General features: G+C 34.8%; 3 protein-coding genes across 3 annotated transcripts; 2 read left to right on the top strand and 1 right to left on the bottom strand.

The window, feature by feature from the left end:
• Nucleotides 1-826: 826 nt before the first annotated feature.
• On the bottom strand, nucleotides 827-5,924 carry LOC140767080 (transmembrane 9 superfamily member 9-like). The gene is made up of 7 exons (XM_073106862.1): nucleotides 5,712-5,924; nucleotides 3,292-3,456; nucleotides 3,083-3,192; nucleotides 2,896-3,004; nucleotides 2,698-2,810; nucleotides 2,434-2,587; nucleotides 827-2,300 (listed from the first exon to the last, which is right to left on the bottom strand). The coding sequence occupies exons 1-7, from the start codon at nucleotides 5,829-5,831 to the stop codon at nucleotides 1,143-1,145; spliced, it is 1,929 nt and encodes a 642-aa protein (XP_072962963.1). The 5' UTR covers nucleotides 5,832-5,924; the 3' UTR covers nucleotides 827-1,142.
• Nucleotides 5,925-7,999: 2,075 nt separating this feature from the next.
• On the top strand, nucleotides 8,000-11,319 carry LOC140767873 (photosynthetic NDH subunit of subcomplex B 1, chloroplastic). The gene is made up of 6 exons (XM_073107948.1): nucleotides 8,000-8,631; nucleotides 9,263-9,453; nucleotides 9,588-9,845; nucleotides 10,507-10,618; nucleotides 10,723-10,808; nucleotides 10,924-11,319. The coding sequence occupies exons 1-6, from the start codon at nucleotides 8,050-8,052 to the stop codon at nucleotides 11,087-11,089; spliced, it is 1,395 nt and encodes a 464-aa protein (XP_072964049.1). The 5' UTR covers nucleotides 8,000-8,049; the 3' UTR covers nucleotides 11,090-11,319.
• Nucleotides 11,320-12,895: 1,576 nt separating this feature from the next.
• On the top strand, nucleotides 12,896-19,251 carry LOC140767704 (ubiquitin-NEDD8-like protein RUB2). Its single transcript, XM_073107705.1, has 3 exons — nucleotides 12,896-13,099; nucleotides 16,721-16,980; nucleotides 18,919-19,251. Exons 1-3 carry the CDS (start codon nucleotides 13,007-13,009, stop codon nucleotides 19,025-19,027), a joined length of 462 nt encoding a protein of 153 aa, XP_072963806.1. The 5' UTR covers nucleotides 12,896-13,006; the 3' UTR covers nucleotides 19,028-19,251.
• The last annotated feature ends 7,979 nt before the right edge of the window (nucleotides 19,252-27,230 follow it).

Here is a 27,230-nt window from a genome sequence, read left to right as displayed (position 1 = left end):
GACTACTTGAGCTGCAATACGTCGAGCCCAATCGCTACGCACAAGGACGGGGCCACCGTCGAGAAGCTTCGCCGCTCCGACGTGTACTATTTCATCGGCGGGGCCGAAGGGGCGTTCCAGGAGGGGTAGAAGATGGTTGCGGTGGTGATGTCGGAGAAGCACAGGCTTCGTGGGTTCTCGCCGGCCCCGGTGTTGCTCCCTCTAGTGGTGGTGCTCATGAGATAGTTGTGAACAAGGGGCTCTTGAGTGCTCTTTGTTATCCTGGGGATGGTTCTCTAAGTAGAATAATTGGGGGATTAGAATAGCCTCCTTTTTCTTTGTTCCTATATTCTTTTAATTGTGTTGCAAATGTGAGGGATAAATTATTTATATGCTGATGATTTATTAAGAGGAGTGAGTAGTCATTTATTTGTTGCTCTGATACTGTTTTGAGACTTTTAAACTTCTTTCTTTGCTTGTTTGGGTTGGGAGAAAACATGACAAGAAAGCATTACAAAGAGATGACAAATACAAGTTCTCAATACTTTTATATGCCTAAAATCACTTCAATCCCCTTAATAATTTGTTCAAGTTTCTGTTCAAATAAACAAAATCCTCAGTCAATTTGTTTATAAAAGAGTATTTTGATAATTTAGATAAAGTAGTATTAATTTGGAAGGAAATGATTATAAATAAGGGAGGGAGTCTTTAATGATAGCAATAACATCAGCAATATTATAACTTGGATAAGTTTTCCAGGGTGCCCTTGAACATGTAGTAGTAGTGATTCTATCTCAATTCTCCGCAACTACTAAAAGTTTATCAGGTTTATATAAGGCTGTCAACAGGGGACAATCAGGCATTTCAACTAACAAATTGTTGTTCCAAGTGACTTTTCAAATGAAGGAGTACAAAGATTTAATGCAAGAAAAAGAGAAATTAAGAACAATGTATATGAACCCTTCTTGATCATTAAAGCATGAAAAATAAAAAATGATTTAAAGTGATAAATTAATCTAATTAATGCCTGGAATAGGAAATAGTATATCCCGACCTCACGCTAACAACAGAGCCTTAGAACTCAAAAGCTGCTGACAAAATATGCCACACTTCCGGGGTTGACATTTGGCCTGCTGACTTGATCCTAGCTTCCAACTTTGCACTTAGTCGATCTTTACGGATGAGTAAATCAACCTTGTGAACAAGAAGCAAGCAAAGAAACCGATCGTACCCGTCAGCACGAAGAAGGAGTACGAGGCAATAAGCATGTAGCCAAAGTACAAAATGCCGGATACGGGCTTCGTGATCTCCAGCTTTGTGAAGAAGTAAAAGGTTGCATAGAGGAAGAGATAAAGAGCAGAAGATCCTGAGGTCAGATAAGACCTCCACCACCACAGATAATCCTCACTGCACAGCTGGAAATAGCAGAGCACAATTGTGATCTCAGCACAGGTGACGATAAGAATGATGAACACAAGGAAGAGGAATCCGAAGATGTAGTAAAACTGGTGCAGCCATATGGAGGTGAGGATGAAGAAGAGCTCGATGAAAACAGCTCCAAATGGAAGAATGCCTCCAATTAGTATCGAGAAGAGAGGGTTCATGTACCAAGCCTGTTCGGGAATCTGCCTTGGTATTTTGTTCGTCTTCACAGGATCCTCAATTGCAGGTTTCTTGAACCCAAGATAACTTCCCACAAATACTAGTGGCACTGAGATACCGAACCAAAGCAATACAAGAGCAAACATTGTTGTGAAAGGCACAGCACCAGAAGACTTCTCACCCCAGATAAGGGTATTCAAGACGAAGAAAATAGCAAAAACAGTACCAGGGAATGTGAAAGCTGTCCTAAGAGTGATCTTCTTCCACTCTGAACCCTTAAACATTTTGTAGAGTCGTGCAGACGAATAGCCAGCAAATGATCCCATGAAGACCCAAAGTAGTAGCATGGCTGTCATCAATCCTCCTCGGTTTGATGGAGAAAGAAAGCCGAGAACTGCAAACATCATGGTAACAAGTAACATACCAAAGAACTGGACCCCTGTTCCAACGTACACACAGAGTAAATCGGAGCTAGCAGGAGGTCTGAAGACATCGCCATGGACAAGTTTCCATCCTGTCTCTTCTTGGGCTTCTTCCTGTGTTTCCAGCTGGTTGTAATTTGAGATATCTCTGTATAGTGTCCGAAGCATAATCATTGCAACCATCCCAGAGAGGAACAGGACAATCATAAGAGAATTAACAATTGAAAACCAGTGGATCTGATCATCTGCCATCAAAAGATAGGTATCCCAGCGAGATGCCCACTTGATCTCACTATCCTGCAAGTTAAAAGAGGACATAGAAACTTCAAAAACAAAATTACTTACTGCATTCGTAACGCTTGAACTTTATATTAGAAGCTGTTACTGAAAATATTCCACTCCATCATACACAATTCTATGAATATCTTACCTGAAATTCAACATCATATGTGAATATGATATCCTTGTTGGCTTCAACCTCCTGGGGAGAATCAGAGTTCATAACTGAACGTTTTGCATGAGGATCACAGGTACTTAGGCGAGTCTTCTTACCATTCCAATCACCTTCATACTCATGTTTTACACTGCAAAACAGAACCATCCACATCAGATGCAAGATAAGAAAAAGCTTATGGCAGTTACAGACAATTTGATAGATATAACAAATATCAAAGTCATGAAGTTTGTATTTAACCTGTATGGTTTAACCTCAAAACCCACTATCCTAGCAACATCCAGTTGTGTATCCTTGTGATACTTCACTAGAAATGACAAATGATTGTGGATAAAGTGGTTCTCATCCTTGCTCTGCAGAAACATCCCTTAGATAAGAATACTGTAAACTTTATGAATTAAATCAAAAAATGGATAATTGTATAGCAGATACACTTACTCCAGAATATTGGCCTTTGACACCAATGTGAAAGCCATGCTGATAAACATAAGCCGAATCCTGAGCCAGCCTTTTAATAGGAACAACTAGTGGAAGATTGTCGAGAATCCTGTTAACCATCTCAACTACATTACTATTGGATCTCATCTACATTTTTAATTGAAAGAACCAGCAATTGTATTCTTACATGTTGACTCGATATTCGTCCTCTATCTTTTCCTTCAGATCTTTGGCTTCTTTGTCATTAAGAGAAATTTTGCAGACAATCTTACACATCTGAGGCTCTCTCATTTCAAACTGATGTTGGGAATAATATCATAAATAGTTAGAGACAACTAAGCTGTTAGAAACTTTAATAAAAAAAAGAGCACCATCAAATATCAGGGAGGTACAAACCACATATGGAGAGTTCTCAATACGATCACCACGAAGAACTTCCCCGAGATTTTCTGCACTGTCGACAATAGTATCTGGCCGGCAAAACGGAAGAGAGTAATAGGAGTATGGAAGCTGTGTCTTTATAGAAGTCAGCTTGTTCACCTTCACAGGAAGTGGATCTTTCTGCAGACACAGAATTGCCAATAATAAGATTTATCACTATAAATAGATGAAGCTTCTTATTACAAAATAGATACACCAATACACCATGCAAAGAGAAAAGAACAAAGAAATTCTTGAGAAGCCAAAATTTTCCCAAAAGATACTTATATGGGAAAATGTATAGTATATTCAGGGACATCATGTGCACCCAATCAAATCATGACACAATAGAGATGGTGCAAAAGAGAAACAAATCCTATATCATCTCACAAAGACTTCTTTCCAGCAGTATGTTCGGTCAGGGCAAATCTCATGATTTTCTAGAGCACATCTTAGACAATAGGATTTTTCACAAGACCCAATAAGATTAAGTTTGACTGAACATATCAAGAAAAGTATTAGGAAATGATGTATGTCTGCTGCAAGAGTAGCTAGCAAGCTTGTGTAATGATAGCAAGAAAAAGAGAGAGTTATGCATTCAAATCAACCTCTACGTTGCCACAATATGATAAAGGAAGAGAAGATGGAGAAGAGGGGTCAGCAAAAAGAAAAGGCAGCAACTTCCTTGAATTATCCAAGCAAAAAACTACTTTTTCTATGTTCAGTCCTTTTTCCATTGTTATATAAAATGGTTATGGTGGCCACAATGACAATCTACTGCTGAGTTTAGACACTCCTCATTTTGGTCCCTGTCAAAAGGCATCGAAGTTCACATCTGGTTCTGTATTGAGGCAATGATGGCCGATTTATCTAGTGTTCAGAAAATGGAAAACAAGTATCAAATCTAGCATCTAGTTTGTTGATAGGTCTTCTTTCATAGGTTGGGTTTGCTTTCTTGATGACGTTACCTCTCTATGCAATGTTCTTAACTTCTTTCTCCAGCTACCAGCATCTTTGCAAATTTTCTTTTCACTTCATTCGAAACTAGAAGAGATAAGACATCTTCTACTTGAAGAAAATATGTTGCAATTGAGTAGCTAGGAATTATATCTAATAGAATATGTTGCTGAATATAACTTTCTACTTCAAAGGCATCAACCATGGAGCCCATCAATCATTGAAAGTTGTATTCAAAGATGTCCACCTTAGGCTCAATGCATCTACTATGGAGCACACCAATCATTGAGCACTACGCCAATTTATCTCTGGGTAACAATCAAGTGCTTTTGTAACATTGTCCGTCAGTCCCCGAACCACTTAAGTTGTCAGCCCTTACTTGTACAGACCTCAATAGAAGACACGAAAGGAAAAAAGAAGAGGAACTCTAAAAGAAATAGTAGAGTGAGAAAGAGACGCAAGGGGAAAAAAGAGAGAGTAAAAGAGTATCAGTGACACTACATGTAACCTCATATCTTTGTGCCCTAAATGAGAATCCGTAAATAGAGGGAAAGAACCCTATTCTGGCAGAGTGAACTTGTCGACTCAAGAGCTGACTTTTGACATGCTCTTTATTACCTAAGTTTCTCCAACATAACAGTAGGTGCCATCCGAAGACATAAAATTGGAAAACTAATAACTCAATCCCCTGATTAGCTCGAAGAATTTTATCTTGACATCAATGTCTATCCATGTATTATTCTCTCACTAGAAAACTTAAAGTAGAAGGAAGTGGAACAGAAAAAGAAATATATATTGCAGCAAACAACATAAAAATTCTAAATTAGATCAATTGGAGCTAGTTACTAGTTCTCCTAAAAACATGACTTGCACATAGTTGGAGTCAATTATAGAGCACACTTTGAAACCTTGCAAATGCCAGTCGTCAATGCCAGATCTAGAAGATGCAGAGCTACTTATCATATTTCATAGAGATCGACGCAGGACTAAGTTCGAGTACGCATGCAAGTTACCACTTAGTTCCTTTAATGCTAGATAAGACATATGGAAGCATTTCATTGTACTACTAGTGAGACCTGAACAGTAACTTGTCATGCATGAGGTCAACGACATCCACCGACAGAACTAATTGACCTTTAGATCCAACATCACACATTCCAGAAACAAGGAACATCCAAATCAAACTGTCAAGAAAGTAAGATCCAATCTTGAAAACCTACATAGCATTATTCGAAAAGCAAAACACCAAATATAGTCCGAAAGAAATCAAGCTTTGCGCAAATCCAAAAGGAAACAAAAAAAAGGTAAAAGAGGAAAATGGAACGAGATCTAGAAGAGAGAAGAACGCTGAGATCCACGAAATCCGCACCGAGGGAATCAAACCTAAACACCCCGCTAAACCTAAGGGATGAGATCGTGTGGTGATTCCAATTTCTCACATTCTGGAAATCGGCGGGGGCAACGCCGGGGAGGTAGAAGGAGTCGGCGACGACGGCGGCAAAGACCACGACCGCGAGAGCGATCCATGGGAGGAACCCCATCGATCGCGAGATCTCCATGGAAGAGAAGAGAGGAGAGGTCCAACAAGGGGGGGTTGAAAGGAGGAAGGAGGAGATCTGAGAGAGAGACGACGAAGAAATCGGGATCTGCTCAATATAAGCACTTAGAATCTCATTTTTAATCATGGAGAAGTTTCCATATAACACCCTGTATTTAAAACAAATTGCGGTTCACCACTAAATGGACGATATACACCCTGTGGACTGTGGTAGCTTAAATCATTAGAAAGTGCAAATTCTCTTAATAATAGGGTGTTATGCGTAAATTTCCTTTTATTATTATTACTTATCGTAGGTCCGGTATGTAGGATAGTCAAACTTTGCTTTGATCAGTGCAAGTTTCGGATCCAATCCGATTTACTACTGGATCCGAACCAGATTAGATCCGGAATAAATCTATTATTTGGAATTAGCACGTAGTGATTTAATATTATATTTAATGTAGCTACTAAGGAAAATAAGCAATTTAAATAATTTTATAATTCATTTATTGCTAGTTTAGAATACCAATAAAGACTTTGACTTCTAACTTCAAAACATTAGACCAAATAATAATGTTTGAAATGGTCACTACTTCAAAGCATTCTAAATTTTATATTAATTCTTTTTAAATAATTGCCATTTAAACTTTTAAATATCATAAATGCCCCCTATATTTTCTCTTACATATAAAAGATTTTAAATCATTTAATAATATATATAAAGGCAAGTCTCTTTTTTCTAATCCTAGTTCAATTTATACATCATTTTTGAGAGATGGTAAATATGATATTTTAAATGATTTCAGTGGCAATTATATAGACATAGTCAAATTAGGAGCAGAATGAGTGGACTATTCAATTAGTCATGCATCATGCATCATGCATAGAGATCAAGCATGATCACAATTGACATATACATATATATATATATATACATATATATGAATTAAGTTGGATGGTCATGGGATTGGCACATTGGAGGAGTAGAGATTAAATATGTGGAATAAATTGGTAGTAGTAACGTGAGCACTATCATGCATGTCACGTTGTTTAGGTAGCATGCCAACCACATCAAGGACAATAAATATATATATATATATATATATATATATTATCGAAATACATCGTCCCTCAAACTTATTATCAAATAATATCTAATTTATTATAGTTCTAATAAAAATATTGAACTGATACATATATTTTTTTAAATACTGATTAATTCAGTATTTTTATTCTTAGATATTTTTTTTACTTAATTATTAAAAGATTAAGTTATATATATATATATATAACGTTACCATCAATACAAATTTTATTATATTAGAATGCGCACAATTTATATTAACAATGCATATTAAAATTTATTAACATAAATTAAAAATTAAATATAATTAAATTGCAAAAGCTCGTGTATTTAACCCATTAATAAAAAGAATTTATCTCCCTAATGCATGTGCTAGAAAATGCATGCATATATTTAGGTGGCCACATTTCTACATGCAATCAATAAATAGTCCTTTGTTGGAGTAAAATAAGAGATGTTAATATAAATAGAAGCATAAAAGAATATATATTATTTGCGATATGGACATGCTTACGATAAATTCAAACTTAATTAATAATTTCGTTTAGGGTACCAAGAAAAATGTTTTCTCTATAAATTAAATATCTACATTTGAAATAAAAAAAAATCTTCTCTTAGAATAAGAAAAAATAGAATCAATTCAACCGTGGATGGCAATGTCAGCGATGTACCGACAGATGACACGACACCCCTCTTAATAGTTTTGCTATTTACCATCGACCTCGTCGTTCAGCTATCCGTCGCCAATCGCCTTCGTCATCATGAGCTTGCGTTTGGTGCCCTAGTTTGAGGGAGGAGGAAGAAAAAAAGAGAGAGAGCTATCGGTTAAAAATTTAAGTTGTGAATTCAGATTCGGATGAACGACGATCAACAACAACGAAGAAGAAGATAAGTATTTCTTACTTTCTCTCTCTTTCTCTTATGACACGATCGACAAGTGCCGCGGCACGATGGAAAAATGCCAGGGCCACGAGCAGTGCCAGTGGCACAGCTATGGTTGAAATCAACAATTATTATTATTTTCTATATAATTAGAAAAAGTAAAGAAAAAAAGAAGGCATTGCATAATGCTTATCCTACCTCCTCCACACATTCAAATCCCAACGTCTACTTCCCCAACCCAACCAATTCCAACCCGCAAAAATCACCCCTCATGGCTTCCTCTCATCACCTCCTCCCCAACCCCATCTCCTCCTTCCTCCCGCCTCCCACCACACTTCCCAAAACTCACTTCCCCACTCACTTCCCCACTCCCTTCCACTCCCCTAAAAGGCCCACCTTTGCCCCCTTCACCACCTTCGCCAAGAAGAAGAACCCATGGCTCGACCCCTTCGACGACGGCGCGGACCCGGACATGGAGTACACCTCCCTCTTCGCCGGCGGCAAGCAGGACGAGGACCCGAGACCCCCCGAGGACCCCGACAACCCCTACGGCTTCCTCAAGTTCCCGCAGGGCTACAATGTCGAGCTCGACTCTCTGGCTTCAAAGGTGAGGGGCGACGTGAGGAGATGCTGCTGCGTTGTGTCTGGGGGTGTGTATGAGAATTTGCTCTTCTTCCCCACCATCCAGTTGATCAAGGATCGGTACCCCGGTGTCTTGGTGGATGTGATTGCGTCGGCGAGAGGGAAGCAGACGTACGAGCTGAACAAGAATGTGAGGTGGGCGGATGCGTATGATCCGGATGAGGATTTCCCCGATCCCATGGAGTACACCGACATGATTGGGCTGCTCAAGGTTTGTTCTCTCTCTCTCTCTCTCTCTCTCTCTCTCTCTCTCTCTCTCTCTCTCTCTCTCTCTCTCGCTCTCTCATTTCTGGAATTGGAAGGATAAACTCATAGACTTAGAATCACACTTATAGGAGTGATAAGATATATAATTCTGGAATCAAAACTGCAATACACTCGAAAATTGGTAATAACATAGGAGCAATTTAAAAAAAAAATAATTTATCCCCAACTTGTTCATAAATAAATTCTGACTATATTCTACTTTTGCCTAAAATGTCCTTCCCCTCCATTTTCCCGCTTTTGCGACAAATAGGTCGAAGGACATAATCATAACATGAAAAATGCTGATAACATTCCTTATGAATGACTAGTAGGTGGTTCTATAAATGTTCAAAAAGGAGGAAACAAGTTGTAATATGTGGAGCTGATATGTGAACACTCTATACATAAAGATCTTTCTCATCCCAGTCCCTTAGATATCTCTAAATGTTTTGTAACAATCATAACTTTATGGGCTTTAAAATTCAATACTAATTAGATTCAAAACTGGCGCTATAACCAATTAAAGTGTAATTTCTCCCGACAGTAATCAGTATTCAGTACTCAGATGGGTTTTCAGTTATTTTTTCTAATGACAGAATAGATACTATGATATGATCTTGTCAACGAAACTTGCGGGGTTTGGGCACGCAGCATTTCTCTTTATGACATCTTCTCGCGACAGGATAAGCTATGTCTATCCAAATGTGAATGCAGCAGGTGCTGGGCTTTTCCTAACAGAGACATTCACCCCACCTAATTTGAATCTTTCAGAGGGTGGATACAATATGTAAGTCCTTTGTTAAGTAAATCGTTTTGGTTCTTCGAGCTCCTACACCGCTGTTAATTAGTACATCAAGGATCAAACTTTATAGAATGTCAGAGTTCTTCTGCTAATAGTGCTATTGTGAGAATTCATGGCAGGTACAGTGAGATGATCGAGTGGTTGGGCCGACCGGCCCGTAATGTCCCACAGCAGCCTGTTCCTCCGCTTAAAGTATCCATCTCGAAGAAGCTAAGGGCATATGTTGAAGAGAAATATACCAAAGCAGGTGTGGAGAAAGGGAAGTATATTGTGATTCATGGAATAAAGTCTGATTCAGTTGCGTCAATGCAATCCAAAGGGGACAGTGATAGTTTACTACCAATCCAATTTTGGGCTGAAATAGCAAAGGAGATAAGGTATACATCATTAAAGTTATGAATTTAGGATCATATTATTACTTCTTATCCTGAGGAAAGGAAGGAAGATATATTTATCCTAAGAGCTCAAATCTTCTTTTCTTTCCTTATAGCTTTCAAGCATATGGTTATACACTTTGTTTACAGTTAAGTCACTTAAAAGAGAAAGCGAGAAAGGGAAGAGATTTATCAAGCTAATGGCCATCTGTTTGTAGTTAGGTCGAGAATATACTACATCCATGGCACTTTCTTCTGTATTAAGTAGACAAGAGGAATTCAAAGAGTTCTGCTAAAGGCTCCAAATTATGGAAAAGCTAGATTATCTTAATATACTGTATAGTTTTATTATATCCTGAGCTATGGCAATCATTTGATCCCAGTTTGGCTTGGAGTTGTTACCTGTCACAATTAGGAAGAAAAATATTTTCAGCTCAAAATGCTTGTTAATTGTTTACTTTCGATGTCAATAAATACTCCTTTAGGGTCCAGTCTATGTTGCATCTTGTGGTGGTATTTAGTTCTCAACTGAGAAATCAACTCCCTTCGCTGGCCTCTCAATATCAACATGGACTCATGGAAGACAAAACTATTGTGCATGACCTGTATATGATAGTTGAAATAGGGTACTTCTTTAAGTAATACATTTACTTCTGCATTGCAGTAACATTGGTATCAAGCCTCTCTTTGTCATTCCACATGAGAAAGAGAGGGAAGATGTAGAAGAAATAGTTGGAGAAGACTCCAGTATTTTATTCATAACCACGCCAGGCCAGGTTTTGTCCACAATCCACATCTACTCTCTGCTATTTCCTTATTTTGGTCTTATGAATACGAGTTAAAATTTCCTCACCCCTTGGTTTCATCACTTTGTCATCAGCTAGCAGCTCTCATCAATGACTCAGCTGGAGTAATTTGCACCAACACTGCAGCAGTCCAACTTGCGAATGCCCGTGACAAGCCAAGGTTCTTCATTTGTCTCTCCAATTATGCATCTCTCGGTTATTATATTTACAAGTTGATGCCTGAGTTATGATGAACATTTTGGAAATATTGATATTTCTTCCATTCTTTCTTGCAGTGTGGCATTGTTTTCTTCTAAAGAAAAGGGTAAGCTTTTTGTTCCTAATGCAGAAGAAAAGAACTGTGTGATCATTTCCTCAAGAACGGGAAGCCTAATAGATGTTGATGTTGAGGCTGCGAAGAATGCAGTGAAAATGTTTGAAAGGTCTCCAGTTTTTGCTTAAAGAAAGGAGACTACACCTTTTGACCTTCATCTTTTATTCTATTGTAGATAAGATATCTATGCAGTGCAATTATCTTAATTGTAAATGTTGCTAAAAAAGCTAATCAAATGATTCAATTTTTGAGCATGTACTTGCTTGTATTGTTCCAAAATTTCATGGTGGTACTTTGATCAGTTTATGAAACAGTTGAAATTAAATAAAAAAATTTGTGTTCCTCCAACAGGAACACCTCTTGAGATCAGAACATGCTTCAGAGAGAGTTCTCCAGGTTCTCCAGGACTGGTACATTGCATTATTACCAGCTTACTCAAACTGTTTCATTCTTAGGCAAAATCCCAAATCAATCGCAAGTTAAATTGTTCGACTTGTAAAAATGATCAGTTGCAAGTGATCTCAAGGTTTTGACAAAACTATTCAAATAATCTCACTTTGCCAGTTAAATCTGTTTTAGGTGGTTGAGTCCCTTGAATTCAAGGAGTCTTCCACTTTCCTAGATACATTCAGCATTCTTCAGAGTTCATTCTTTGTCAGCTTTAACTTCGACTTTAACTTCGACATCTCATTTCTATCATGATTTTGCTCTCTATCAAGCAAATATATTATTGAATCGACATATAGTTGATGTTGCATTTATTGAAAGAAAGGAGACAATTCACACTATCAACTTCAACAAAAGTGAATCATGCTGTAAATGTTGGATTCAATAAAGCATAACTGTACTCAAATGAATCCCTCTTTCTTCCAATTAGTTCAGTACTCATATAAAGAAAATCTACAAGATCTCATAATCTTCTCAACAGGACTGTTGAATTGGATATTAATCCTCTTACTGCTAGAACATTCAAAATAAAAATATATAAAAAATATATACTGATTACTTTTTCTTTAATAAAAAATGGTGGACAAAATTAAGCCATATCGCATCACAAACTATAAGATAGGTTTGCGGTCACTAAGTCATAGGCAGCATAAAAGAATCTTATCTCATATCGTCGAAAAGAAGATATCTCTTTCACAATCTATCTCTATAATCATAATAAGATTCTGGAGATGAAGGAAATCCATAGAAAAAAGCAAGAAAAAGATGATATTCTCTTCAACTTGTCTTTTGAAGCGCAAGTGGCAAAGATTCCTTTTTTTGTTTTCGACAAGGTATATATCGTTACAGTGATCATAAGCTAATCAAGTTACCAACTAGTTAACGACGATCATATTATCAAGAACAATGACAACAACTACTTTTTTTTTTTCTTCCTCTTAATTTATGTATTACTATATTTTCTTACACATCACTACCCATAGTTTTGCCTTATTTTAAAAATCTCCTTTGTTTAACAAATCTTCAATTAAAAAAAAGGTTAAATTTTCAAACAACTATCTTTTTTCATAATTTTTATATGGCATCTAACTTTTTTTTTACCTTTGGTGATGAAGACCTTTTTGACTTGGTACCCTGGATTAGAATAAAATATATCAATGCAAAAAAATATTCAAAAGTAGTTTTGTAGGTTAATTTTGTATTAGTTAAAAGATGAGTGTTAATAAAATATAATGAAAATATAGGATGTTATTTAGAAAATTTCTCACATAGAAGAAATCGGATAGTAACTTTCAAATATAAATTATTTTTCAATTCGATTATTTACGAGAAAAATTTAAACTTTAAATTTTAAAAAATATTTTCACAAATTTAAAATAGGAAGAAATTCTAGAATAATTGCCCAATTTATTTAATGATTTATTTTTGATAAATAATATGTATATAAATTATATAAAAAGGAGTATGCTAGTAGGCTAGTAGCCGCAGCTGGGAATAAAGAGAAGACCTCTTCAAGAAGGCTCTCTCTCTCTCTCTCTCTCTCTCTCTCTCTCTCTCTCTCTCTCATTTGGGAATCGAGATCGAGAAGAGCGGAGACGATGCAGATCTTCGTGAAAACCCTAACCGGGAAGACCATCACCCTCGAGGTCGAGAGCAGCGACACCATCGACAACGTCAAGGCCAAGATCCAGGTATAATATCTCACCATCAGGCCCTCAAATTTTGTAGTCTTTCTCTTCGATTCGGCGAACCTTGCCTCCTCGATGTCTCTCCATTTCTTGATAGCAGATCGGGTTACTTGAATTGTTGTCGGTTTGTGCGAGATATGATTGTCGTCAATATGAACTTTGCATCAAGATTTTGGATTTATTATTACTCACCTGATGGTGGAGTTTATATCAGTATATGCGTTCCTTTTGGGGTTATATTGGTAATAAAGAAGAGGTAGCGCGATAACTTTATGCAAGAAGCTAAAATGGCTATGTATTTGTGTAGTTCACATGCAACATAGTAGTGGCGTTACTAGCAAGCTGGCATTCTTTTCCCTTGGATACTTCAAATGATGAATGGGTCTAGAGTCATTTGGGGCCTGTTCAGATTTACTATGTCTTGCTGAGCTTGGCCTCAAATTTTGGGACATAAGTCCTATCATTTATACCCTTCTTGTTCCTAAGTTTATCAATAATGACAATAGCATTTTTAAGTTCAACTTTGATCTCTATTGGACTCAAAAACTTGTGTATAAATTTAGCTGCAGATGATTGCATAAACATAGAAAAATGAATCTTGACTTTGCAAGATTTTAAATTGCATTTGCAATTTCTACCTACAATTTGATTGGACAAAACTTCCAAATATGTGAATTATCTTCTGTTGTCCAAAGCTCTTTGCTAAGCGCATGATGGAAGTTCCTAGTACTTGATGATATAAGCCAATAATTTTGCTTCCACAATCTGATATTCAGAAGTTTGGACCAGTGTGAAATTATTATCATCAATATGCTCGAATTGTTGTGCACAAAAGTTCCTTGAACCATTTGGATGTCCATCGATCAACTTGGCTCTGCTTGATTTTTCTTGGACCCCAGGCATGTAAGGTATAATGTAAAAATGAGGGCATGAAGGTCAGGCATGTGAGGCTTGGTTTATAGTGGGTTTTATTCTGAACTTACAATTGGGCTCAAGCCTAGTGGCCCCCAAGCCTCACTGGTTCTGAGCCTTTTATTTCCTGGCTTTATTGTTAATTCATTACATTTAGAGAAAAAGCAAACAAATTTATGATTATTTATGTGAATCTAATTGCATGTAGCATCCCCAATTGTTTTTCACATATATAAATATAAGCGAAAGAAGGCAGTCAAACTTGATTGTTTAGTTTGTGGAAGGATGATCTACCTTTGTTGGTCTCACTTAAGTGATGAATAATTAACATAGAAATCTAACTAAAGAGATTATGTTTCTTTTACTAGCATTAGTATAAAGGATTGTCGTTCCTGTGACATAATATGTGCTAACCAGCTGCCATTTTGAGAGAAGTAAGGGTTCCATGGGTCTCATGTATGTCAACCTCTCATCTATTTATGCAATTCTAGGGGTACACATAGTTCCCATTTCCCAACCCTTACATCTATCACCCAATTCTCCAAAATATCATTTTCTAGGAGCCTATGCCCACAAGGCCCTGCATAGTAGCCCTTGTGATAAGCAAAGTCCTAATATTGGGATCGACAACAATATGTATTAGCCGAATTGGGAGTATCGGTTGTTTTAGTCCACTGTATCAATTTTTCTGTATCGAACTATTTTTAATTATATAAAAATTCTAAAAATTATTCTAAAATAGAGGAAAAATCTTAAAATATAAAAATAGAAAAAATATAAATTACTCATATAAAATCTAAATTAAAAAAAAATGCTCACATAATATCTCTTAATCTCTCTCACTCGCTTTCTCTTTCCTCTCATGCAGATTAAAATATCCCCTCTCCTCTCTCTTGCTCATTCTTTTCCTCTCACAAATAAAAATACCTTCTTTCTCTCTCCCACTCATTCTTTTCCTCTTACACAAATAAAATGCCTTCTTTCTCTCTCCCACTCACTCTCTCACGCTCTCCTTCTCCATATTTTCCTCTCTATCGTATTATCCCACTCCTCTCCCTTTCCCTGATTGTTGTAGTAACAAAGAGTTAAGAGAGAAAGAGTGAGGGAGAGGGAGGAAGAGCGGGAGAGAGAGAGAGAGAGAGAGAGAGAGAGAGAGAGAGATGGTGGGAAGTCGAATAGAGAGTAAAAGAGAAGAAAACTAGAAAATAGAAAGAAAGATTACATAATTGAGGTCGCTGGTAGGGGTGTAATCAGATCCAAATTATTCGTTACCAAATTCAATTGACTCAGATTTGGATCTCAATTTTTTTATCCATATAATAAACAAGTTGGCTTTGGGTTGATTATTGTTTGATCCTACTAGATCCAAGTTTGGATATCCATCGGAGCTCTGATTGATAAGTTTTGTTTTTAAAGTTTGTAAACAATGGTTATGTAGTCCAATACTTAAATTTTATAAATAGAAGTCTTAAAATACTCTAATTCTTATATAGAGTATAAGTAATCTCGAGTCTCAAAAAAATAATCTTCATACTTCTATTATGTTTGCTATATATTAAGCTTGTGCAATTTCTAGTGAGATAATTATAATATTGTGCTCTAATTTTTATCTACTAAACTATCATAATTGAGTGTCAAAAATTGTGACTTGTTGCTTTAAAAAAAGATTATTGTATTTTTTATTTCATAGTGTACCAGTTATTCTTAAGGAATCCAAATCCGATTATCCAATTGAATTTGAATTCTTTTTGAGTCCGACATGATTCGATAATAAATGGATCAGATATGCATATTACAATTACCTATCCATTTAAAATTTGATTTGAATATGGATATGGATCGAATCTTTATACAAATCTGGCCGAATCTGATTCGATTGCACCCATAGTGTTGGATGAAGGAGTCGGATCTTCATCAGAGGAGCTCGCTGGACGTCGTCAGAGGCCGAATCTTCAGATGACAACAGGCTTGCTAGAGAGAGAGAGAGAGAGAGAGAGAGAGAGAGACTTTGAAGTGCTAGGCTTGGGGACATCAAATAATTAATGTTAGTGAGTTGGTTACGGGCCGGATCCCTTATGGATCTGACCCGTTTAACTTAAAAGACCCGTATCGAGTAATTTTGGCTGAAATGACCAAAACCAACTTGATACTGATCAAGTATCAGTCAATCAGGCCGATACTATACCAAAGTCACCTGACTGGTTTCTAGTCAGGATCTGTTTTGAGATTGGCAGAAACGCTTAATTACAAGGTCATAAATCGCTTTGGAAGATAATCTATATCTTATTAACATCACGCTGTGGCTAAAGAGAACATTGACTAAATTAGTCCGAGCAACAGGTAGATGTGATGGGTCTTGATTTCAGTTGGCAAGAGAGGATGCTGACATAGCAAGAGTTTACTCTAAGGACCTTTTTCCTATCTAAGTGTACTATAAGATTTGATAGTTTCAGGCTTTTAGTTCACCCTATAAGTGAGAAAACTTTGGGTGCCTCTTTAACTCAAGCCACAAATCCACATAAGCAATGTAAAGAATATTAGTTTTGTAGCATGCATTATTATATTTATAGTTGTAAGATTACATATACTTTGAACCAACAATTTCTTAAGTTAGTAAAGAAAATGTTTGCACAGAAACAATTATTAAAATGCTCTTCAAGTTTAAAGGATGTTCATCTATCTTTGTTTTATGAAATGACAATTTACTTGCAGGACAAGGAGGGTATTCCCCCAGATCAACAACGACTAATTTTTGCTGGAAAGCAGTTGGAAGATGGACGAACTTTAGCTGATTACAACATTCAGAAAGAGTCAACACTCCATCTTGTTCTGAGGCTCAGGGGTGGAATGATGATTAAGGTAAAGACTCTTACTGGGAAGGAGATAGAGATTGACATTGAGCCTACTGATACTATCGATAGGATCAAGGAGCGGGTTGAGGAGAAAGAGGGTATTCCACCTGTCCAGCAGAGGTACTTCTTTGCTTTCAGTTTTTCAGATATGAGCTTTTATTGGCAAACCTGGACTGTTCTATGTTTTATCCTTCTATTCTGCAATTAATTATTCATTATTTTATTGGAGCTTTTCCGTTTATTAACAATTCTATGCAATATTAATATCATTCCCAGCATTTAGTGTAAAAGATAAATGAGAACATTGTATTTCAATTTATTAAAGATAGATTCTGTGGAAATTAAGTCCTCCTTATTTATATTTTCAGTTTTTCCTTTTTCATGTTGGAACTTCTGATCATAATCTTTAAGTCACTGTCTTTTGCAAAACTTGTTAGATCAGTATGTGATCGTCTACTTTATTACTTTAGAATCTTTCATCTCTTTTGTTTTGATGCATAGCAAACAATTTAATGTTATAGCCTATCCTTTTCCTGGCAAGATGAGAAGCCTTAAAAGAATTGCCATATTTTTCTTAATATGCATCAACTGGCTAGAAATTGGTACCATATTGATAGTCTACACAAAAACACTGAAAAATGAGGAACTTACAATAAGGCCTGTGAGATTGATGTAATAAAGTTCTTGACAGCACTCATACTACTGTTGAGCAACCCTCAAGTTATTCTAGTCTGTGGTGAATTCTTTGGATTAGGGAGAAAGATGAATATTGTTTGAGAAAAGATGAGATATTTTGTTGTTAATCAGACCAGGGTCACCTCATGTTTTTGTTTATTGTAATCTTGCTTCTATTGTAGACTTTCACAAGTTTCAGACAGCTAAAACGACTATGGATCAGTCTTTCTAATTTGCCAGTTTTGCCACTTCTGATTAGTTTATGTGGGTGTTAGAATTTAATATTGTACTTTTAAGTTTTAACTTTGGTTTATTCTGCATTTCTAATTCAGCAGGCCACCTAACTATTAGAATGAGAAGCAAGCTCTGAGTTAGTTGGTTAAAATCTTCTTAATTTACTACCACTTAGTTCTGGTTGAACTTGCCAAGCTTCATGAACCTTGGGAGCAATTCAGTTGAATGGTATAATCCTGCGATAATTGTACCTACAATAAGGGCAAAAAGGAAGAAAGTTTCAGTTGAAAGTCTATTTTATGGTTCAAATTTCAAAGTCAAAATCAGTTCGAATTGTATGATGCATGACAACTAAATATTTGTATTGTTAACGTGAATGCACATAAGTAAAGATTGAGACATTACAAAAATATTTTAGGTTTTTACCTATTTAGATTGACATAACTCTTTAACTCTGGTAATGTTAGTTTGTATGACTTGCATTGTTATAGATAGTATCTGTTGCATCTAAATTCTTAAATAAATGGTGTAAAAGCTAGGTTTCACATGTTCTTTTGAAATTTTAAATGATTTCTCCGATGTATCTTTAGACTGTATATTATGTTTATAATGTAAATGGCTGTTTCTATTTTTGTGTTGAACATACTGTGTGCTTGTTATCTTCAACAAGTAGTAGACATGTAATTGAAGTGGAAGAGAGCATTTGTTAAACAAATTTGATTACAGTATGACTGGTTCTACCTTGGTTATATTAGATGAAATAAAAGTTTTACCACTTTAGCCTTTTCTTTTCTTTTTTGTTTTGTTTTGGTTTGTGCAGTGCATAGATAGATAGGTACAGAGGGAGGAAGTACTTTTTCTCTGTACCTTTTTATTAGCCTTTTACGATCCCAATGTGCAATCAATGGTCAGGGTATGCTAAACTTCTCTCAAACATTTAAAAGTTTCTCGTCCAACTATATATATGTATATTTATATCATGGTCATTCAGCCAGTTTACGGCATGCATTAACTTAAAAAAGAGTACCTTTTTTTTGGTTAAGAAGGTAGTAGTTTTAAAGGAGACACACTAGCTCATTTCACTGTCCACCCTTCCCTTGCTGCATGTATTATTTTCGCTGAATCTCGACATTATCATTTCTTGTTCAGGCTCATTTATGCAGGGAAGCAGCTCGCTGATGATAAAACTGCCAAGGATTATAACATCGAAGGTGGTTCGGTCCTCCATCTTGTCCTTGCTCTGAGGGGTGGTCAGTAGTAACAACTTTTGTATATATCATATCCTCCAAGGAAAAGCAACTTTGCTTTGCTCTGTTTTTGCGAAGTTCATGTCTATGGTTATTGCAGCCATACTATCAATGGTGGATTATTGTGCTACAATCAAAGGCACGCCTTTAATTTATGCTGCCATATGAAGTAACAAGAAAGCACAAACTCACTGAACTTATCCCTAAGTTTATTCCTGAGCTTTCGTTGTTTCAAGCTATCGTTCTGTTGAACTTTCTTTGCTTTCAATTTTCTTCCTGATGTCTTGAGACCAAAATGTTTTCCATATACTATGAATACTATCTTCGTGTCATTATAGATTCCGGATGTTACTTGTAATTGTTTGGGAGGAAAAAGCTACTGGCAATTAGATTTTTGGATAATATCGTGTTGCTAGGAAATTTGAATAGGTTTATACTTCATAGTAGTGGTTTCTGTCTAATAAAAAAGTGGAGGCTTAGTAATTTGCTCCTGATTTCAAAATGGGTGTTCGAAAGATGATGCCCAGGGTTGTGGAAAATTTGACCATAGAATGCTCTAATGAAATCATCTTTCAATTAGGCAGTCAACTAGTTTAGGTTATTAGAATTAGATCATAGAATGTTTGGTATTCTATTAATTTATCTCTTGTGTCTACTATTTAGGCAAGCAAGGATTGAAATTCGTTGTCTCAGTGGTTCAAATCCACTTCAGAGCAAAGGCATTTTAGTGATGGTGACATAGGAACTTTTCGATCATATTTGGTCAAATAGCGACCAAAATCTGAGTTTGATCCTGGTTTGAAAGGAAAGCAATCGAATTGTATGGTCTAGTCCCTGATTCTCCCTTTAGTACATTGGAAAGGATGCCTGCAGATTTTACACGTAATATACAATAGATACATTTCTTTTGGATTAAAACTACATTCTCGAATCTTCTGGTTGAAATTTGATTATAAAACAACAACCTGTTGGAATCACATGCCCCGTCTTTGTTCTTAGAACTAGCCAGCAGCATTTAACTTTGTAGTCCGCATTAGTGAAATCAAGTCATCCGTATGTAATTTAGAAACAACTATCAGTGTTTGAAGAAATTTTTTTGTTATTACTAAAATGAGGGATTTATTCTGGAACGGACTATTCCTATGTTTACTAGTATAATTAAATAAAGGTATAATAATTACTTTTTTTGTGATATAAAATAAAAAAATATGTATGAATTTTTTTTTATTTTTTATAAAATTATGATAAATAATCTTTGATTTGATATGAAGTAGATTGATGAGATAGATATCAAGAATAAATTGGTAGTTGAGTTAGTGTGTGATATAAAATATAATTATAATGTATAATATTTGTATTATGGAATATGACTATTGTGGTATTTAACTGTAATTATTGAGTACAATTCTTTATTTCAAAGTAAGAAAAAAATTATTCCTAAAATGAATGAATACCTGAAATCCTTAAGTGCTCATATTTATGTTGGGGCAGACAAGAAGTGAACTTGATACTTTTGTTTGTTGGTTAGGAGTGCTATTTTGATTGAAAGATTTGAACCCTTTTGGCCAATGCCTTAGCGGATAGGGACTAAATGCGCAATAAGATTTAGACACAAGCTAGTCACTTTTTGGAGGTGAATATTATTGGTAGGTTTGGACCACATAAGGAGCATCAACTACAGTATAGTGCTTTATGCTTTTTAAGCCGAATTGTGAGATGCTCTTATGGATTTGATCTGTTTGCTTTCTTCCTCTATATAAAAACAGGAGTGAGATTGCATAGGATTTGATGCTTTTTCATTTTTTCATACTAACATATTTTGTTGCCCCATTTGTCTTGTTGCTGATTATGAAAGTCATGTACTTATAGCCAATTGAATCATCACATACCTGGGATAGATCACCAGTGTTCCCATGAACAGTGGAGTTAGAAACACTAAATAGTTGGTGTAGATTTTGATTTTTTACTACTAGAAATTAACTTAACAAGGATAATATATATACATATGTATATGTATGGGCTTCAATGCAACTTATCTTGAATATCTATTGGCTTGGGTGGCTAAAACAATTTTAAACACTTTGAGTTACTTGAATATTTGAGAATATTATAAGTTCTTGCATGTACGTGCCAACATGGAACAATTGTTTGTGAAAACATTGATCTTTCTGGTTTCCTATTGGTGTGCAGAAAAATAAAGGTTTCCCAATTAAATATCAGCATTAACCATTTTGGACTGACAAAGGTCCCATTTAATAGCAAAAGTGCTTGAATCATTCCTCCTTTCTATTCCTCTTTGTGGATTTCTTCTTGCCTTTTGTTTAAGTGGCTCATAACATGCAACAGAACATTGACTAATCCTTTCTTACATTGTGATGCGTCAACAGCTTTCTATTAGATGCAATTGCATTATTGAGTCTCATATTTATCCATATCTGTATGCACTAATAAGTAATTGAAGATATGATATATTCTTCCCCTACTTTAAATTCTAGCATCTTATCTCTGTGATATTTTATGCTCTGCATCTTAGCTTGAGTTTTTGCCTCGACTAATCCTTTCTTACATTCTGATGCATCAACAGCTTTCTATTAGATGCAATCTCATAGTATGCAATAATAAGTAATTGTACATAAGATATATTCTCCCCCTGCTTTAAATTCTGGCATCTTCTTATCTCTGTTGTATTTTATATTCTGCATCTTACCTTGAGTTTTCACTTCTTCCTGGTGGTTTCCACTGTAACTTTTGTTACTTTTCTGCCTTTATGCTGGTTATCTTAGTAGTTCTGATGGATAAAGGTGAGGATTCTTTCAGAGTTCTTTCAAGCCAAGGAATAACCAACTAATTTAACTGTCATAATGGGATGCCATATTCCATCGCATTATATTTTAGAGCTTCAAACTTCTTTTACTTTTTATTCTTTTAAGTTCCTCCTGGGGTTTATGCAAAGCTGGATTTTGAATAATACCTAAACATATCTTGAACTTCCTTTTCACATGTTTACATCTCATGCCCATTATAGGTGCCTTCAAGGAATTATCAATGTATTAGTAAATTTTTCTGCTTCATTAGTAGTTTACTTTGGTAAGTTGAACCGATTATGATGATTATTTCCATAACACGACGGTAATCCGGCCGGCAGCGACTCGAAGATCTTTATTAGCAGCTTAAGGAATATTATTAGGGAGAAATTTATTCAAACTGTTTACTGTTTGGAATATTGCTAGAATTACATGCTTGTTATGAACTTGCAGAGAAAAGATATCACTATGTAATGTAATTTTATGAGGAAGTGTCCCACCAGTCCACCACTATGATGACAACAATAAATAGGGTTGGTTACATAAATGCTTCTGTTCAGATCGACCTTGGAAGTGTCTCCTAATAGTAATGGCAATATAATATTGAGGTTTTCAAGTAGGTAAACAGACAATATGTACGATGAGTTCACTGTAGTACAAGAAAGGCAAAATTGTAGTTACTTACATATGGCACAGTATACATCTTTAAAAAGATAAAAGGAGAAGAGGAGATGAGAGGAGGAGAGGGGAGATTAATGTGTTGGGAACCCTTTCTCTCTATTTTTTTCTTAGAAAAAGTAATAGCTCAAGTTTCATTGAGATCAAGTAGTAAGAATCATAGTTATTAGAATCGGATTAGACTGAGTAATCACCAAGCCGATTTGGATTTGTATGAAGAGATTAGGTTATTCATTTTTCTTAAAAAAAATTTATCTGGTTATCCTTAATTCAACTATTATATTATTTACCATAAGGGTACTTTAGTCCTAAAATTAAAATAATTATATTTTAAAAAATAAAATAAAAGTGTAATTAAGATATAATTTTGTACCGGTCATTAGGTCATATGATTTAATGTAGTTAAATCAAAATATTAGTTAAAAATAGCTAAATAATGGAAGAAATACAATTGCATCATTTCTATTAGATTTTTTTTAAGTTTTTAGAATTATTTAGAACTGTAAGTATATATTTAAATATTTAAAAATAATTTTAAATCTTTGAATAGTCATATAAGGTTCTCTGACTGGGTCAACATCCTGTTTGGTACTATAGAGAAGATCAATAAATGATTATAGATTTTAGAATAATAAGTTATCACCTACTTTGCCCCAACCACATGTATTCAAAAAATAATAATAATTCAGGTAATGATTATATCTAATCCTTCACAAACTTTTTTGTTGGCTTATGGGCTATTAAGTATCTAGTTAATTACTGAATTTGTTCTTTTGAGTTGGTATTGATAAAAAAAAAAATCAACTTAGAAATTGGAGTCCTTGGAGGACCACATTAGAGTTCAAGTGTGAAGCTACTCCCATGTATGCATTTCTTTTCTCAAAAAGAATGAAGGAGAAACTTTTACTCTCAAAAAGAATGGAGGAGAGAGAACAAGACTATTTGTTGGATTCTTTGTTTTTATATTAAGCATATCTTTTTTCTAAGAGAAAAGAGGATAGACTTTGATGGATATTAACTTTTATGGGAGATTTGAACTATAAACCAATGTAGTTTATATTTTTACACTTTTACCGTTCTACTTTTACTTTACAGTTTTTTAAAATATCAAATTTACTCTTGCACCAAATTTGAGTATATCTCCGTGCATTAAATGTATAGAGATTTCGTAACCTTATAAAGTATTAAAAATATATTTTTTTTCTTTCTACTCTCTCCTTTCAGTATTAAACATTAAGAGATCTTGAATTCCAACTTATTGTTCACCAAAATTCCTAATTTGGTGATAATAAAATGAAATTTGCCATCCTCCCGAAATCCCTTATTTCTTCTTTACAATCTTAATTTTTTTCCCTCTTCAATGACAAGAAGTTCAAGCATGCTCCATTAGGATCTTGTAAGGCTCGATTGTCTCTATTGCAACCTTCTCCCATCTTCTTTGTCGTCGGTAAGAAAATTAGGTTTTGCTTAAAATAGAATTTTTTTTTATTCTATAGTACTGAAGCAACCTTCAAATGAAATATTGGAACAAAGAGATAAGGTTTTCAAAGCTAGCATTTATTGCTATTCAAACATATTTGTTTATAGTTTTATTATCACCATGTAGGTGGATGAAAATTAATAATCATGCTTTTCTTAGATTTCGAGACATAATTCATGTGGATGACTTGTTTACTTATTTGAAAATTATTTATAGTAATCCACAATGATAATAGTTAGAATAAATTTTTAATATTTTCTTGTATTTGTACTCTATTATTCTTTTATGCCGGTAATTTATGTGAAAGTATTTATTTTATGCTAGTCATATTTTCTTTTTCAGTTTATAACAATATCCGTAATGTGGATGTAGAACTACATTTTAATATAATGCTTAATTACAATATAATACTATTTTTTATTGGGTATAAATGCACAACAACTTATTAAATAATGTCAAATGTAGAAAGGATTCAAATTTTATAGTACGTATTTTTCAGTATATGTTTAATTGGATAGATAATATTTTTGTAATCCATGGATATATTGGTGAAATTCATAGATACATACTCATGATCTATAATTACTCATAAATACTATATAGGCACAATGGGTAAACGACCAGATGTGGATTACATGTGGTACCAGTTGTTTATTACCCATCCAAAGAATTTTTAATTGGTCATGATAATCAATCTCACGACTGGGCATTTAAGAAGTTATCTTTATCCCAAAGCAATATTGATCGTAAAAAAAACTACTAGAATGTTTATTTGCTTATCAATATTGATCGTAGGAATACGAGAATCAGCTACAAAATTCTCACACCAATGATATTCTCACAAGATAATATGATTACATCATGTGGAAGTTATAGTAACAATTATAAATGATAGAGTCAAAAGAAGAAATAACTATTGTAAGAGGTTAGGAAAGGGAGAGAATCTAATCGAAGCCACAATCGCCCTAAGTATAGCTATCCTATCAAGACGACCAATGCCTTCGTAACTCTTCCATGACTGAAAATTACTAGGGAGCTATTTGGTTGAGACCTTTTCTAGATGCTGTATTAATAGATACAGTATCTAATTCACAAATAATTATTTGGTGCACCAAATCTAAAAAATAGTATTTTAAAAAACTAATTAGACATTAAATGCAGCCTTTGGCATCCATTTGATTCAAGTATATATCAAAAGACAATATTTAGCCATCCTAACCTGACCCATATTTCTCCTCTCATTTTGATTAGAACTAACCCCAACCCATCTTCCTCCTGTCATTTCAATCATAACCAAATCTTAACTCATCTCTCTCCACTCATCTCATTTTCATAGTAAATCCTAACTCACATTTTCTCTCCTCTCTTCTATTCTCCTCAAATTAAATATTTATTTACTAACTACGCCATAATGAAATATAACTAACAAAATATATGTTTAACAAAATACAATGCAATGCAATATAATGAACCAAATAAATTATTTGTTTATCTAAATATAACATCTAGAGAAATATACATCCTTTAATACATATGTATTTCTAAATATAAGAAACCAAACGGCTCTTAAAGGAATCAAGACCATGCACGAGTTTGTTGTAATGAAAGCAGCTTATTTTGTAGAATGATAAAATTGTATTCGGAACAATTTGGATTTGAAGTGTCTGCAACAATAAAATTTTATTTTGACATATAACACTAAAGTATTTAAAATGTAAATCAATATATATTTCTTTTTGCACAATATCGGCGGAGTATTTCGAAATATAACTTATACAATTCATAGATGTATATTGTAAAAAGAAAAAAAAAATTATATATAGCAACAAAGTATTGACATACAATCTATATAATTCTAGAGTTAGAATCTTTCAAATTTCATAAAAACTGACTCTAGATTCTAAACAACACTAACTTTGGATTCTGTAATTACTAATTATCGATTATGTACCATATAGCGGGGTGCTTACTTCACATATATTATAAATAGTTTTGCTACTATTTTTACTTAAAAACTTATAAATATCTCAAATTGCGACATATATTGTAAACCCTAGAAATGAAAGGCGAAAACTACTTGAACCAAGGGCATCAAATTTAGTAATTAAAGCACAAAGAAACCTAGAAATGCACTTGATGATTAAGATATGATTAAGATGTGCATGAGAATTGCAAACTATACCTATTAACCAACATTTAAAAAAAAAAAAGATGAAAGGATAAAAGTAGCAATGTTCCTATTGTGGAATGGAAGTAACAATGGACTGAAAGGATTGGGTAATTGAAGCTTCCCCAACTTTGATCCACCCAAAGCTTGCATGATTGGTAGGTTAACAATAATAGGTTGAAACGTGAAACTTCCTCAAAAGTTTCCACCCTTTTAAGCCCCAGTTCATAGATAACTCCAAAAGAGGTAGTAGCCGTATAGGTGGAATCCCATCAACTAGTAATAAAAGAAGGGGTGGGCTCTATAAAGATCTCTTACTCCCCCTCTCCCTCCCTCCTTCCCTCCCCCCTTCCCTCTCCTGCAATTAATTTGACCAGAGAATCAGAGAAGAGAGAGAGATATATATATATATATCTACAGCCATAAGCGTGCACAACTCTCTCTCTCTCTCTCTCTCTCTCTCTCTCTCTCTCTCTCTATGTATGTGAGAGTTGCCACGAGGGTCCAACCAGTGGGAAATAGAAGCCGACATTGCCACGTCACCTGTGTCTGGGACGTGGCCAGACCCTATTGATCGAGAAGCCAGCAAAAATCTAAGTCGCCAGTGGGGTTAGTGAGACTAGATCCTCTCCCTCTCTCCTTCCCTCTATCTGATTGGCTCTGTCCGATGTCTGACCGTGATGGGATGCATGAGGAAGGCATGTGAGGCCAAATTCCACACTAGAAAACAAACCCATCTCTGTATCTCTAGATATTATTATTCTTTTCTTCTCCTCTTAGTGCTGAGAGTTGAGTTCTTTTTAACTATTTCTTGTCTATCAAACTTCTTCTTCTTCTTCTTCTTCTTCTTTCATTTCGAAACTCAATTAGGTGACAATTGAGTGTAAATGATCATTTTTAAATATAAATTATTGACTGGGTTAATGATTTATATCAAACATTTAAGAATAGTTAAAAAAAAAAATACTAAGTCTTGAAGAGAAATTTTTATAAATCTCTTTTAACACTTAATAATCTTTTTAATAATTTTTAAATATCTATATAAGTCGATGACTTAATTAGTAATTTATATGTATCATGATGGT

This window comes from Typha angustifolia, chromosome 9 (assembly GCF_048772165.1).
Source record: "Typha angustifolia cultivar Huaian chromosome 9, ASM4877216v1, whole genome shotgun sequence".
Taxonomy (NCBI): Eukaryota; Viridiplantae; Streptophyta; class Magnoliopsida; order Poales; family Typhaceae; genus Typha; species Typha angustifolia.
This window is presented reverse-complemented; position numbering and strand designations above follow the sequence as displayed.

Coding starts and splice junctions, on each gene's coding strand:
- LOC140767080 (XM_073106862.1), bottom strand. CDS start 5,831: ATGGAGATCTCGCGATCGATGGGGTTCCTCCCATGGATCGCTCTCGCG. Junction 3,457..5,711: donor CCCCCGCCGATTTCCAGAAT/GTGAGAAATTGG, acceptor CTGTGTCTGCAG/AAAGATCCACTTCCTGTGAA. Junction 3,005..3,082: donor GACGAATATCGAGTCAACAT/GTAAGAATACAA, acceptor GATGGTTAACAG/GATTCTCGACAATCTTCCAC.
- LOC140767704 (XM_073107705.1), top strand. CDS start 13,007: ATGCAGATCTTCGTGAAAACCCTAACCGGGAAGACCATCACCCTCGAG. Junction 13,100..16,720: donor ACGTCAAGGCCAAGATCCAG/GTATAATATCTC, acceptor ATTTACTTGCAG/GACAAGGAGGGTATTCCCCC. Junction 16,981..18,918: donor ATTCCACCTGTCCAGCAGAG/GTACTTCTTTGC, acceptor TTTCTTGTTCAG/GCTCATTTATGCAGGGAAGC.
- LOC140767873 (XM_073107948.1), top strand. CDS start 8,050: ATGGCTTCCTCTCATCACCTCCTCCCCAACCCCATCTCCTCCTTCCTC. Junction 8,632..9,262: donor ACATGATTGGGCTGCTCAAG/GTTTGTTCTCTC, acceptor TTCTAATGACAG/AATAGATACTATGATATGAT. Junction 9,846..10,506: donor GAAATAGCAAAGGAGATAAG/GTATACATCATT, acceptor TCTGCATTGCAG/TAACATTGGTATCAAGCCTC.